The sequence below is a fragment of the Capra hircus genome, chromosome 24 (genome assembly GCF_001704415.2).
Source record: "Capra hircus breed San Clemente chromosome 24, ASM170441v1, whole genome shotgun sequence".
Taxonomy (NCBI): Eukaryota; Metazoa; Chordata; class Mammalia; order Artiodactyla; family Bovidae; genus Capra; species Capra hircus.
Genome location: NC_030831.1, coordinates 2,310,794 through 2,324,924, shown reverse-complemented (window position 1 = coordinate 2,324,924; position 14,131 = coordinate 2,310,794). Strand labels below are relative to the sequence as shown.

General features: G+C 56.1%; 1 protein-coding gene across 2 annotated transcripts in view; it reads right to left on the bottom strand.

Moving 5' to 3' along the window:
- MBP (myelin basic protein) overlaps window positions 1-14,131 on the bottom strand; it is a 108,700-nt gene that overhangs the window by 21,095 nt on the left and 73,474 nt on the right. Inside the window, exons 4-5 of one of the 2 annotated variants that reach the window (XM_018039438.1) lie at window positions 12,560-12,990; window positions 6,126-6,203 (exon numbers count right to left, since the gene is read on the bottom strand). In XM_018039438.1, the coding sequence (XP_017894927.1) occupies window positions 6,126-6,203; window positions 12,560-12,990 (509 nt within the window). The remainder of the gene's footprint in view (window positions 1-6,125; window positions 6,204-12,559; window positions 12,991-14,131) is intronic. The other variant, XM_018039439.1, reaches the window with a different exon arrangement.

Below are 14,131 nucleotides of genomic sequence, written 5' to 3'. Positions count from 1 at the left end.
AGAGAGCTGCTTCTTGGGAAAGTGTTAAGAAAACCAAAAATGCTTCTTCCACATTGTCGTCTTTATATTTGAGAACCAGGAAATGTAGTCATGATGGAACGGCTTTTCTTTTCCTGCTCTTTTCCTCTTGCCTCACACTTCTTTGGATGGTTTACGAAACTCCCCCAGAAATCTCATTTTGGTGACTACAGAGAGTCGAGGACTCAAGGAAGTCCTCCTCAAGGATTTTCCGAAAGAGCAGCATTGTGAACGTCTTGTGCTGAAAGACTCCAATCCGCGGTAGTCCCGTCTCTCGGCCCGTCTTTGGAAGGCAGGGTCGTGGCAGTTTCGTGCTCCTGTGGCATCTGGCTCTGAGTTAGCTGCCGGTAAAATATGATCTCCTAGAGCATGTGAGCTGAAGGTCACAGGCCTGCAGGAGAGATAACACATCTGCTGGAAACTGTCGACCGCAATGCGCCCCCTTTCAGAGCTGGCCCCAATGACCATGGCGGCTTTTTGCTCCAACACCCTGACCCCGCGACGCTCCGGCTGTTCCCAGAAACCGCGGGACAACGAGGCCGATCTTGTTTATGTAAGTTCTTCAGAGGAAGCGATTGCTCCACTTCTGATCAACCAGCCCCCTGGTATGCCTCAGGGGAGGGCGTCAGATGCTTTCTGGCAAGGTTGCTGCATTTCGATTGTGCAATCTGGGGAGAGAATTCTTGTTGGTCTGAATGATCCTTGCAGTCTGCCCTTGCGTTTTCACCCTCAGCAAGTTTAAGAATGTGTTTGCTCCTGAATCCTCGGCTCGGCGGAGTTTACTTAAAGCAGTGGCCTCTCTCTCTTTTAGAGAGAGCCGTGCTGTGTCAGCAGTGGGCTTTTCTCAGTTACAGGAGCAGCACAGGCAGTGCTCTCGTTTAGGTGGAGATTTTAGGTGGCCTACTGCCTGTTCTCATGACACGTTTCACCTTGGCCGGAGGGTGGTCTGTGTTTGTGGGGAGCTGTCTCATACTCTGCCCAGAGGGACTGTCGCTTGGGCCGAGATAGGCGGGCCTGGCCTCCAAGCTGGAGAGTTTCTACTTTCAGCGAGTTGTGAAGCTGAAGGCAGTGGGGAGTGGGGGGAGGGAGGGCACATCGGCCTATTTCCCCCTGCGATGTTTCACCTGAAACGGGGGAATCAAAGCGCCCAGCCTCTTCTGGACCAAGTCTTTGCCTCCATCGATGTCCATGCAAGGACTGGATCAGAGGCCTCCGGGCAGGGACGGAATGAAATCTCCAGGCTGTGGGTGTGAGGCCACCCTGGAGGGAAGTCGGTGTCACATGTACAGCCGACGTGTCCGCTGGTTCTGTGAACACGCAGTGGCTGCCTGGCTTCTGATGCGGGCTTAGCCTCAGGTGGAGGCCTTCAAGGCTGGCCTCAGCTCTCACCCCGGGGAGTGGACCGGCAGGGGGAGGAGGCGGCCGTGCGGGGGTCCCGGCTGGAGCTGGGCGCTGCCGTCAGGCCCACGAGCATGCTGCCCACGGTCGTGTTTCCTACCCGTGGCGCATCGCCTGATACGGAGCCTCCAGGAGGGTCCCTCTGCCGTGACCGGGCCACCCTCACTGTCCCGGGAGCCAGACCTCATTCCTGTCTCGGGCAGCGCTGGGGAGCTCACGGCCAGACGCCCGGGCTCACGGTCTCCAGAGGAGCGGCTCAGCGCTGCCTCTCAAACAGGGCGGCGGGCTGGTGCTGAGAGCGACGCTCCTGAACGTGGGCATGCAAGCTTCCCTGTCTCCTGTCCGCAGGAGGCAGGGCTGGAAGTTGGCGTTAACTGCTCCGACTTTTTTCTTTGCTCCCATTTTGGAAGAACTCAGTGTGTCTATAGTATGCACATGACTTCCCAGCATAAACATCCTGCTAACGCCTTGGGAGCTGCGTAAACCAAACAGTCTCCCAGGGCACCTCTCCTTGGCTTAGAACTCAGTCGTCTCCTTATGCAGAATGGCAGCGGGCGGTGTGAGGGATGCAGAGTCTGGAAGGCTTATTTTGGGAGGAAAAGCCAAGTTGCAACGGGCTTTCCTGCAACTGAAGACCATGGGCCCCTGGGTGGCTGTGCTGTGAGGCAGCCCCTCAGGGTGGGCAGCGCGGAATAGACCCCAGGCATGACCCCGGCCTGACCCCTTGAGAGGGCCACCCCCGGAGACCCAGATGGCTTGCCCACGTCAGTGCGGCCCCCAGGGAGACTGATCTGCTCTGGGTCCCCATGGCCAGACTGTCAGGGCCTGTCAAGACCACCCAACTCTGGTCCGAGCCATTTCCTTGGAAATGAGGAAGAAATCGATTCAGAAAACCTGGAGACGGAGTACGAAGGAAGTGTCTGGAAGGCTTTCCATGTGAGCACAATGCCTGGGGCTGGGAGCTGACAGAGGTCTGTCCGCTGAGCAGAACAAGGTCTTACATGCCTCAGGCACGCAGAGTCGCCCCTGAGCCCCTGCCTCGGGGTTGGAGGGGGCTGTGCTGGTCACATGGCTGCAAGAGGGCCTGAGACAGGAGGAAATGGCCATGGGTCCGTCCCCACAGAGACGCTCGCAGGCCCCGACTCTGACTCTCCAGTTGAGATGCTGAGGCCCGAGGGCAGGAGCGCAGGGGCTGCAGCCAGAGCTGGGCTGTGGGACCTGGGGAGGGGGGTGTCTGCTGCACCCGAGATGCCCAGTTTACCGGCACCAGGGCGGTGCCTCCGCTTCCCTCCATCAGCCCGGGGTCCCGGGGCGTCGGCAGGACAGACGGTTGTTTCTGACGTCGCTGCCAGTGGCTGGGGAGGGAGGCTCAGAGCAGACTCTGCAGGTGGAAGAGCAGACCCTCAGCACGTGCTTCCATGCACGCTCCGCGCTTCTCCAGGTGCCAGGAGCCCAACTCGGTGAGCCCCAGCCCCTGGGACGGTTGGTGCAGGTTCAGAGTGGGGAGGTCGGCTCTGGACAGACCTCTGGGTGCCCCTCCACCCCTCAGGCGGGTGGCCCCACAGTGACCTCTGCAGGCTCATAAGGACTGGGCCCCCAGGGGCTGCGAGTGGCAGGCAGGGGCTTAAGGAAGCCGGTAAGAGCAACTGCCGGGCGTGGGAGCAGGGCGCTCCTGGCTCTGCCTGCGTCTCCAGGCCCAGAGGTGCAGGTGCAGGTGGGACAGGGCCCAGCCAGGCGCGGCTCCCTGCTGCCCTCTCCAGGCACCTTTCCGCCTCCTTGGTCCATGCGACCTCTGGATGATGTGGCCTTTGGAGGCCCGGCCATGCAGGGTCGGGAGACTTGACGGGGAACCGGGAGGAGGAGGCCCTGTATCCCCCATGGAGCTGTCTTCCCCACTGTACATGCATCTGCTCCTCGTTTCTCCCTTGGAGCCTGTGCTTTTCGGACTCATCTTGGGTCCTCCAATGTCATCTCCTGCGTGGACGTGGGCTCCCCGCCACCTTCAGGTCTGCCCTCGGGTCAGGCTGGGGTGGAACTAAGAAGTGATGCATCTCCTGGAATCGAAGGGCTCCTCGTGGGAGCCCCATTCTGGAAGGGCCTCCAAGGTGCTGAGCCTGCTTGTTTCTTGACAAACAGCCAGTGGGGCTTTCTCACCCTTCCTGCGGAGTTTGTGCAGAGAGACAGAAGGTGGAATGTTCTGGAAGGTCTGGGTGTAGGATGTCAGCCTGACATTGCTCACCAGCTGAGTTTCTGAGCCTCGGGGGGAGGATGGGGGAGGTTTTGGTGCTGAGCTGCTGGGCCTGGCACCACGGTTCCCAGCGTGGCCCCAGCGGGCGGCTCTGTCTCCTCCACGCTTCTTTCACGGCCCTTTCTTGTATCTGAAAACCATTTAGTGCCACCGGGCGCTTCAGCCCTTTCCCATGGCTGGTGCTGTTTCCTCTCCAATAAACATAACCTCTTTTTTTTCAGTCCAGAAAGTAGTTGCTATATTAATGTTTTTTAAGGGAATAAAGAAAAGTCAATAAACCTTTGGATTTAAAAAAATTTGATCTAATCTCTTTCCTGAAATAATAAAGAATTTGACGTGCCAGGGGGAGACATAGTGAAGAGATGGCAAAGGCAGAGGCCTGTCACTGGAGGCCCTGACGACCGGCCCCAGGACTGTGTCTGCAGAGCCCAGGGATGGCACCCCTGCTGATGTGAGAGCATGCATTTCCGTCCCACAGAGACTGGGGACGGTGCCCCCGCAGGTGTGAGAGCATGCATGCCCGTCCTGCAGAGACTGGGGATGGCGCCCCCGCAGGTGTGAGAGCATGCATTTCCGTTCCACAGAGACTGGGGACGGCGCCCCCGCAGGTGTGAGAGCATGCATGCCCGTCCTGCAGAGACTGGGGACGGCGCCCCCACAGGTGTGAGAGCATGCATTTCTGTCCCACAGAGACTGGGGACGGCGCCCCCGCAGGTGTGAGAGCATGCATTTCCGTCCCGCAGAGACTGGGGACGGCGCCCCCGCAGGTGTGAGAGCATGCATTTCCGTCCCGCAGAGACTGGGGATGGCGCCCCCGCAGGTGTGAGAGCATGCATTTCCGTCCCGCAGAGACTGGGGATGGCGCCCCCGCAGGTATGAGAGCATGCATGCCCGTCCCGCTTGTACACATGGGCAGAGTGCATCTGGCATGAAGATGTGGAGGGCAGGCATGATGCCTTTGTTCCAACAAAAGAGAAAAACCAAACACTCTGTTGAAGGTTTCTCTTTATCCCCGAACACCGAAGCCCTGGCCTCTTGCCCCCACGCTCTGTGCTGGGTCTGGAATTTCTGGCAAAGTCTCTGCCTGTTGCTGGAGTGTGTCTGCTTGCTGATGGCGACGTGACCCGTGGAGGCAAGGGCAGGGCTCCAGATGGCTTCAGAGCTCAGGGCGCAAGGGGGTCCTTGTCTGACCCCCACATCCCTGCCGCAGGGTGACTGAGTACCTCAGCCCCCACACCCTACCCCAGGAATGCGTTTAGGGCCAGCCCCGGCTTCCTCCTGGCCAAGTGTGAACCAGCCGAGGTCCAAGGGCTGCAGAGAACATGTGCCTCTAGGGGGTCGGGCCCACACCGCCTTCCCGGGGGTGGGGAAGGAGCTCCTCCTGGCTTTGAGGAGCCACTGAGGGGGCTGTCTGCGCAGTGAGCACGGCGACCACGCCTGAAACACAGTTCCCCTCTCTCTGGGGGTGGCACTCCTCCGACCCCCTGCAGCCTGGAGTGGAGGTTCCATTCACCCCTGGGGGCTTGACGACAGTGCCTCACACTTAGCCTGCAGCCCAGTGTCTGCCCAGGGGCCCAGCGCCTCTGAGCCTCCTGTCCCTGGCCTCCGTGGCTGCCCTGCCCACCTTCCTGGACCGGCTTTCCGGAGCCGTCTGTCAGGCATGCCTGCTCCTCCTCTGGGGCTCGCTGGGTCTGGGGTCTGTGCCCCACCATCACACAGGGTGACAACCTGTCTTCCTGGCTCTGGGGTTTCAGCAGATGTGGGCGCCCCTCCGACCCGCCTCCTTCCCCGCTCCTGCCCCTGGCCCGTGCGTTTGTGGAGAGAGATCCACAGTGAGGATCCCTGAGCCCCCACTGGGGGCCCTCCCACGCCCTGTTCCAGCACCAGGTGTCCTCCTCGCGTATCGTCCCAGGGTGGAGAGCCCGGCGCTGGGACATGGTGCCCACTGGGACCCACGGGCCAGAGAGCGGAGTCTCAGCCGGACGGCACCCCGCACCTCCCCGGGCTCACCCCAAGGTCCCTGTGCCCCCCGTCCTGTGCTCTGAGGGTCAGCTGAGACTCTGGAGGACCGACCACAGGCTCCTCCTCTGCCCAAGGATGCTCACTGGGCTTGTGCCTGGCAGGGCTCATCCACCTGGCATTTGGTGGGCACACACAGTCTGTTAGGCGCTGGTTCTTAGAGCAGATGGGCCATCTCACAGGCCGCTTTTGGGTGGGCCAGGCCTGCCGCGGGCATCTCCCTGCCCTCACCCCGCCCGCGGCCCTGCAGGGCGCCCCCACCCAGAATCGAGGCCCCGCTTCCCTCGCGAGGCCCCTCCTCTCGGTCTCTGCGTTTTCCTTTGCCGCGCCTCCCCAGGAGCCGCCCTGCGGGGGAGACAAGCTGCCTCTCCGAGGCTCCTGGGGCGGGAGCGAGACGGCCCTGACGCCGTGTGGCCGGGGCCGCGAGGAGGAGCCGTCTTACCTGGTACATGTTGCACAGCCCGGGTGGGCTGCGGGCATGGGGGCCCAGGGGGCTCTTGCTCTGCTTGAGCCACGGGACCTGCCAGAGGGACAGAGTGGCACCTGAGTCCACGTGGGCACCCGGGCCGGGCCCCGCGTCCTCCGGAGGAGCCCGGGCGGGGAAGAGGGCTGGCGAGGGTGAGGATGGGAAGATGTGGCCTGGCGAGAGGGTGGGCGGTGGACCAGCTGGGGGCTGGGTGTCAGGGGACACACGGAGCGAGAAGACAGCGGAGGCAGCCCCTGAGAGGACCACAGAGAGACAGGACGAGAGGGAGGCTCAGGGGCGCGTTCTGCCCTAGCGCCTACTCTGGGGCATAGCTAGCTTTGTGGCCACCTTCTCTTAAACACCCCGCCGGCACCAGGCACGTGGGTCCAAGACAGCTCCACGTGAAGAGCGGAAAGGGCCTTTCCAAGTCCGCAGAGGAATGGATTTGACACGCCGCCGAGGCAGTTCATTATTCTTTTCCTTTCAGAGTGAGTGTGTGAGCTTCTGCATGGGACTGACACGTCTTCCCTGCTCTGCGGGGGTCACTGTGACACCTGCCACGCTGGACCCTCTTGGTTTGCTCCGGAGTAAACGGAGGTCATTGTAAGGGCAACGGAGTGTCCCTCCGGCAGATCACTTGCATATTCTTCTCTGCTGTTGGTGACATCTGGGAGCCTAATATTAAAAGGACTTAATAGTCCTTTGTGAGTTATGAACGAACGTAAACTTTACTATACATCTTCCTCAATGGTATTTGCATTTTTCCTATTCTGTTACCTGTGAGATAGTTGCTGAATCGAGCAACTTTGAGGGGTGTGGTAGAGAATATTATTACAGGACTAAGGACAGGGGCCTGCAGGAAGGGCCTCTGATGGCGATGGCAAAATGGTGAGAGGGAGAGAGAAAGAGAGACAGCGGATGCCTTACAGAGGTCAAGAGATGAAGGCAGTGTAATAGATGTCAAGAGAGGTCTTATACTGACGACAGATGAAATGGATTTTTAAAAATGACGTGAATAGCTGGTTATGCATGGAACTAAGCAGTAGTTGTGACATGGGGAAGCATTATGGTGTTCTAGAAATATTATTGCAAAGTGAACAGAAGAGAATTCCCAGAGGCAAGTCCGCGGTGAGCCTGTGCTTGGCTGGGTTCCTCATGCTCAGTTCTCTGCGCATGTGAGAGGCATGCTCTGTGCTAGCAAAAAGCACTGGGCACTGGGTACTTAAACGAGTTAAGACACCAAGTATTTATTTAGCATCACATCTCGGTGGACAAGCTTGAGGATTCTCGGCCTCTAAGAGGCATGGCTGCTCCCACCGAGGGTGAAAACCCCCCAAAACTGGCCTGTGGGCCAGTCCACGCTGGCACTTGGTCCACAGACAAAGGAAACTTTCTGTTCCTCTAGTTCAGACCGCGTCCCTCTCCATGACGATGCTGTCTCTGCAGCACTTTCAGGTAGCTCTGGGGGCTGGCGGTAAGCACCCCCCCACTGCCATCCCTGGCCTCCTGAGTGTTGGTCACAGAGCTTGGGATGCTGGCCCGAGGGTCTGAGATGGGGCGGCCCCCTGGGCGACCCCCCAGTGACAGGCCCCTCCCGCAGCAGCAGGAGGGACGATGTAGCTGAGGCGGGTTCTCCTCCTCCTGTCCAGATATGCTCAGGGTCAAGGGGAGGTTATCTCCGGCAGAAGAATTGGGGGTGCCAGCCCGGGTGGGAGAAGAGGCAGGAAGGTGTCACCTGTTGCTCCTCCCCGCCTTTTACTGCTTCCAATGAAGCAGGATGATTTCTGGACACTTAAGAGTGTGGTGATGTCCGTGATGGAAAAACTCGAAGATAACCTGTTAACCAGAGAGTGACAAGAGGCTTCTCCAGTTCTGGGATGCTGACTCCGCACCTCAGTGATTCGCATGAGAGACTGAGGGTGTGTTTTCTCCCTCATGATGAGATAGTCTCTCAGATATCAAGCGGAGCTCTCTGTCAACCAGTAAGAATCGGCCATTCCTTTTGCCAAAAGGAGTCAGTGATGATGGAAATCGACACCAGAAAGTGGAAGTGAGTTGGAAAGGAGATGAGTTAAGAAGAGGGTCTGGTGGCAGGGTATGGGTGCAGATGAATGGGAGACAAATAAAAATTAATTCCATGCCTTTATGCTTATTTCTAGGGCTTTCCTGTGGCTCATTCAGGAAAGAATCTGCCTGCAACGCAGGAGACTCAGGTTCGATCCCTGGGTCAGGAAGATACCCTGGAGGAGGAAATGGCAACCCACTCCAATATTCGTGCCTGGAGAATTCCACAGACAGAGGAGCCACAGGGTCGCAAAACGAGTCAGACACAACGAAGCGCCCTAGCACAGCACACGTGTTTATTTCCAGCTCACCAAGACTCCCAGCTTGCACTCCACCTGGCATAGTCACTGTCTGCCTCACACTCTGACCTCAGATTCTCCAGTGTTGATCTGACTGCCGGGTCTGCACCCTCCGGGGAGCCCAGCTGGGGGCCGTCTTTCTGTGCTCAGTCACTCAATAAATGCTGTTGAGGGTTCTGTGTCCCAGACACATAGGACGGTAGAGACACTCCCCCCACCCGCCACGTGTGCAGGACGGCGTTTTCGAGAAACACTTAACAACGTCAGGCAGAGTGAGAACCGTCTTCACAGAAGGATCAGAGAACAGAAAGCTGATGCTTGAAAGCTGAGCGCAGAGGGGGTGCGCAGGCCCCAGACTCACCTGTTGTTCAGCTGCTGTCAGGAAGCCAGTCACACATGTGCTTAGTAAGGGAGGGTCGTCAAAAAAGGCAACTTAAAAAACTCACGTGCAATGAATTAGTCTGTTAAAATGTTTAATAAATGCGTAAAAAGGGAGAGATATATAAAAGGTAAAAGGTCATCACAAAATCAAATCAGAATACAGACAGCAGAAGGTAATCAGCATTAAATACATCAACACAATTTACAAACGTTTTGCTCGGAGGACCAGCACATGGCCGCGCACACAGGGGCGTCACATTCTGACCAACCTCTTGCCCGGAGTGCTGAGGGTGTGGAGGCCACAGGAGGACACAGCGAAGTACTGGGAGCCAATCAATAACTGATCCATAATCGATCAGAAGAATGACATTAATACCTCAGAAGGAATTCCTGTATTAAATCTCAGCAAGTGTTTCTTTGGGTGTGGAAACAAGTACACCCAGCATAAAGAGATTTTTCTCTAGAAAGGTCTTTGGCCACATCTCTTGGCAAACCCACGTGCTGCGTGGCTGGGTGGGTGACACTGAGATTCACGGTTTGTGTGTTGTGAGCGGACTCACTCCCAGCAGAGGTGAATGAGTACAGCTCTGCTGGCCCCGAGCCCGGGGCCAGACTCACACGGAGTGGGGCACCTTGCCCAGACCCTTCCTGCCGTGCCCTTCATGTCGCCCTCCAAAGCCCCCCTCTCCGGGGGTTACAGAACACATCTCCAGCATTTAGGGTACCCTGTTAACAATGAAGCGTTAGCAGTTACTGTACAACTAAAATGTGAGTGAAGTTAAAATGCAGTGGGGAAAAGGCAGGGAACAGAACACTGTGACTAATTTCCAAGACTGCTTGTCCCCAGGGCACTAAATGGCAGCAAAGGTTCTCACCCCTCACGGTCAAGACCAGAGGCAGGGAGGGGAGGCTGGACACGGATGGCCATGGGCGCTGAGACCAGTGGTCCACGCGGCTCTGACCGCAAAGCCAGCAGCGGGAAAGAGGCCTAATGGCCAGGACCTAAGCCTGCTTCACAGCGCCTGCAGGAGGGCGGGCTCGCGTGGAAGAAGGCGGCACAGGCCTCCTCGAGCCGCTCCAGGGGGCTGCCCAGGTCACGGTGGCCACCTTGGTTACTGTCCAAGCTAAGGGGTCATGATTCTGGGGTGAAGCTTGAGGATACAGCGCTGGCCCTCACAGGGGCCCACTGTCCAGGGACTTGGAAACCTGCTCCTCAAAGGCAACAACTCCGTCTTTCTTTCCTCCCGCAACAAAGGCGAGTGGTCTCCATGAATGCACTTTTCATTTAAGGCTCTCAAAAGAATATGCCTTCTCAAGGAATTTGTGTGTGCTTTCCCTGAATGCCAACTCCCAGCCGCACAAAGGGTGGGTGTGTTGGTGCATTCCCAGGACTGGGGGCGCTGCTCACCCTGGGGCCCCCAACGTGTCCTCAGAGGAGGGGGGCAGGTGACAAACAGCCCCTTTTCCAGGAGCCAAGGGCTCCATTCAGCTTCACATGCTTCAGTCCAAAAGACCTTTCTAGCATCTAATAAGATGAGGGTTCTCCTGGTTTATCAACAGAGCAAAGCAAAAATACAATCAAAACCAAGAAACAAACCCACACCCATAAAAAACCACAGGCTTCTAGGCATTGAAAGTGTATCATTGGGCATAGAGTGTATTATGCTCACACCTCCAGAGTTTAAAAGTGAACAAAATATCCACAGGAAAACAGGTGAGCTGAAACGTATTTCCAGGAAGCCCCACTGCATATTTTCAGCAAAGATACTGGACAGGAATGTATCCTAGCCGGTGTCTGTAATAAGCAATCATAGATATGATTTTACATTCAAATTCTAATGGATTTCGTTGGCATCAAAGGGCAAAGCTGTTCATTTAAAAATCTTCTTTATTCAAGACCCAGGCGTGAACAGAATTGATACTTTAAAAGTACTAAATCAATTATTTCAACACTGTTTTTATTTTTTAAATCCTGTGAAAATGTTTTGATCTAGCTCCTTGATAATCTAGCAAGGCTAGTTTGCGACATGGATGTCCACTTCTGAGGCATCTTTTCTTTGAAAATGTTGAGGAATATGAGACCTTATGCAATCAATGTTGAACTTTTACACAAAGGAAGAAAAACATGTATGTGTAATACAGTCATTTTGAGATAAGGTCACAACAATTGAAATGAATGCTTTCACGGTCTGATTTTAGCTTAACCTGTCACCCTGAAATGAAGCTTGTTTTATAGTAGATGCTCTCCAGCTGTTTAGTCTGCACACCTGTATTTTTCCTTTGGGTTAAGCAGCATAGTTTACGGTTTCGAAACTGGTGAGACTGCATGCATGTGGGGTGCTTTGCATAATAGCAAGACTGGGTTAGGCAGCCAGGATCCAGTGTGGTTGGATAGCATCTTGGCTTGAAATAGCATTAGAGGTGGGTCAGCTGACCCATGTTTCAGGGGGAGGTAAGACTGCCCCGAAGTACAGGACGCAGAAGGAAACCATCAGGAAACAAACTCTAGAAGCCGAGAAGGTATGCTGAGTTATTCACTAGACCACATGACAGATCTCAGCTCCAAGCAGGTGCCCGAAAACCTCCGTGCAGCTTGACACCATACAGGCGCAGCTGACATCTGTTTATCTTCAGCAACATCAGGATCGTCAGTCATTTTAAGAACTGTAGCTAGAGACTGAAGCAAATCTGAGAAATTCCCGTGCTCCCAGGGTCCCAGCATTGAGGATGAGACCAGGACAGCAAGGGCCTCTGCCCACACTCGACTCAGAAGCCTCGTGCCTTCCTGGGCCTTTCAGAATAAGCACAGGACACAGCCAGAAGCAAAGGGCATCATAGGAGTTTTGTGAGCACCCCCAATAAACCAGGGGCTTTTATGGAAAGTCTCACTCTTTCCAAAATCCCCCAGCTATCCAACGCTCTAAAATCAGGTGCCACGCACGCCGTGTGTTTGCTATCTGATTGTCACTTGGGTATTAGCTCTTCAATGAAACGTCGCCTATAAAAGATCTATTCACCATCAAGTCCAGTAGCCACTGCTGCAACCTGGACCACAATAGGAGCAATTTCCTCTTGTGATAACATTTTTATCTATAGAACATTTAAATAATGAAAGCGCGAACTCTATATTCAAACAGAGTAACAAAATCATAGTTTTGATTCACAGACACACTTCATTTATTCCCCTCTGTGACTCAGACAAAAGACAACGTCTGCTCAAAGCGAATTCAGATTTGTCCCAAAGTCCTCAATTGCAGTATTGTTACAAAGCAACACGACGCTAGCGGCACTGACTCCAAGAACAAATCCGCTTAGCCCCGTGTTGACCCCGGAACGCGGGAGCAGAAGCCGAACCAGCACTCAAGCCCCCAAGCGCTAGACACAGGAGGCCCCAGCACAGGGCTCCCTTTCTGCGGCGCCCACACCCACGCCACCCCCAGAGAGGCACACGCAGAATGTTCTCCACCCCGAACCACGTTCCAACTGCATCCCTGGTGAGCGGGGGGAGGAGGGTGGGGACTTCAGAAGCTGAGACCCAGGGCTTGTAAGCATCTCCAGCAAGACGCTGCGCCTCCTCTCGGGGCAGAGTCCACCCGCGGGTCCCCTTCCCGCCCCACTCACTGCCCCGGGGACGCCCGTGTCGCGGCTCTACTCCTCGGAGCTCACCTTGCCTGAGCCCCGCTTGGGCGCACCCCTGTCCGAGCCAAAGAAGCGGCCGAGGGAGTCGAGGATGCCCGTGTCTCTGTGTCTGGGGAGGAAGCCGTGCCTGGCGTGGTCCATGGTGCTCGCCGAGGCCAGGTACTTGGATCTCTGGGAGGGTCTCTTCTGGGCCGCCATCGCGTCCACCGCCCCGGGAGCGGCCGCGCTGTCCTCCTGGATGGTCTGGAGCTCGTCTGATTCCGAGGGCCGGTCTTTGAAGGTGTTGTCCTCCCGGCCCGGGGCATCTCGGGAAAAGAGGCGGACCAGGTGGGGGCGGCCCCCCGGGTCAGCTGGGCTGGCCTCGGGCCAGGCATTCTTCGGGTCCGCTGTGCGCTTGGAGTCTGTCACCGCCGCGCCCTGCGAGGGGGCCCCATTGTTCGGGACCACATCTGCCGCTCCTGCAAACAACAGCGAGATGTGAACGCGGCTGTGCAGAGCGGGCCGCGGACAATGCCGCTTTCTTCCCGGCTGGCGAACTGGCCGTCTCCTACAGAATCCACGGAGGGTGTGGGCGCCATGCAGCTCTGTGTGGCCCCTGACCGCCCTGGGAAGGACCCGCCCGGCCCCAGCCTCTCTCTCGGTGGCGGCTCTGCATCTCAGGGGCCCTGGAGACTGTCTCAGGGGCTCCGGACTGGGCACCAGGCCTCCCCGAGCAAACACAGCTGTGCACATCATCGCCCCTGGGTGCTGCCACTCCTGCCCTGGGAGGCTCCAGGGTTCTGGGCACCTTGACGGCACATTTATCACCTAAAAGGCCAGTGGTGCCCAAGCCAAGCGTGTTGGAAGCACGTATTTGGCAAAAGGTATTTTTAGTGTTCTCAGTAAAAATGGAACCTCCCACGTCTTTTGCAATTCATGCCTTAAAGAAACGGGGTGTTTAGAATTCTTTGCTTCCCAGAATCCACAAGAGGCCTCTTGCAGGACAGAACTGCTTATTCAGGATATTTTGGTTGAGCTTCTCCTCTGCAAGCAGTGACAATCAGAAAACTTGAGTGGGAAGGGGGTGTCTCGTGTTGCACACCACTCTCCCTTAGCTTTTCACAAAAATACACAGCATTTCTCTTAAGAATGGCAGGACCTCATCTTGCCCTCAATTACCAAGGTGGGTATAATTGAACATTCCTCTCCAAAGTTTATTACTCATCGACAAAAATTGTGGGTATACTCACACTTTCCTGTAACAGCGTCCATCCATCTCACTGCCCAGCAATCTATTCACTGACATTTACCAACAGCATCCACCCACCCACTCATCCACTCATCCATCCATCCATCCATCCATCCATCCATTTATCTACCCATCCATGCACTTATCTACACATCCATCCATCCACCCAGCCTTACCGAGGACCTAGCAAACGTAATGTCCTGCACTAGTTCAGCAGAAATGTGGTCCTTGTCTCATGAACAGAGATGAGAATGAGCAATATGAGTTGAATAGCGTCCTCTAGATGGTGTGTCCACATCCTAACCCCCAGCGCCCATGGATGTGAACTCTCTGGACCTCTGGTCTTTGCAGATGTTATCAGGTCAAGATGG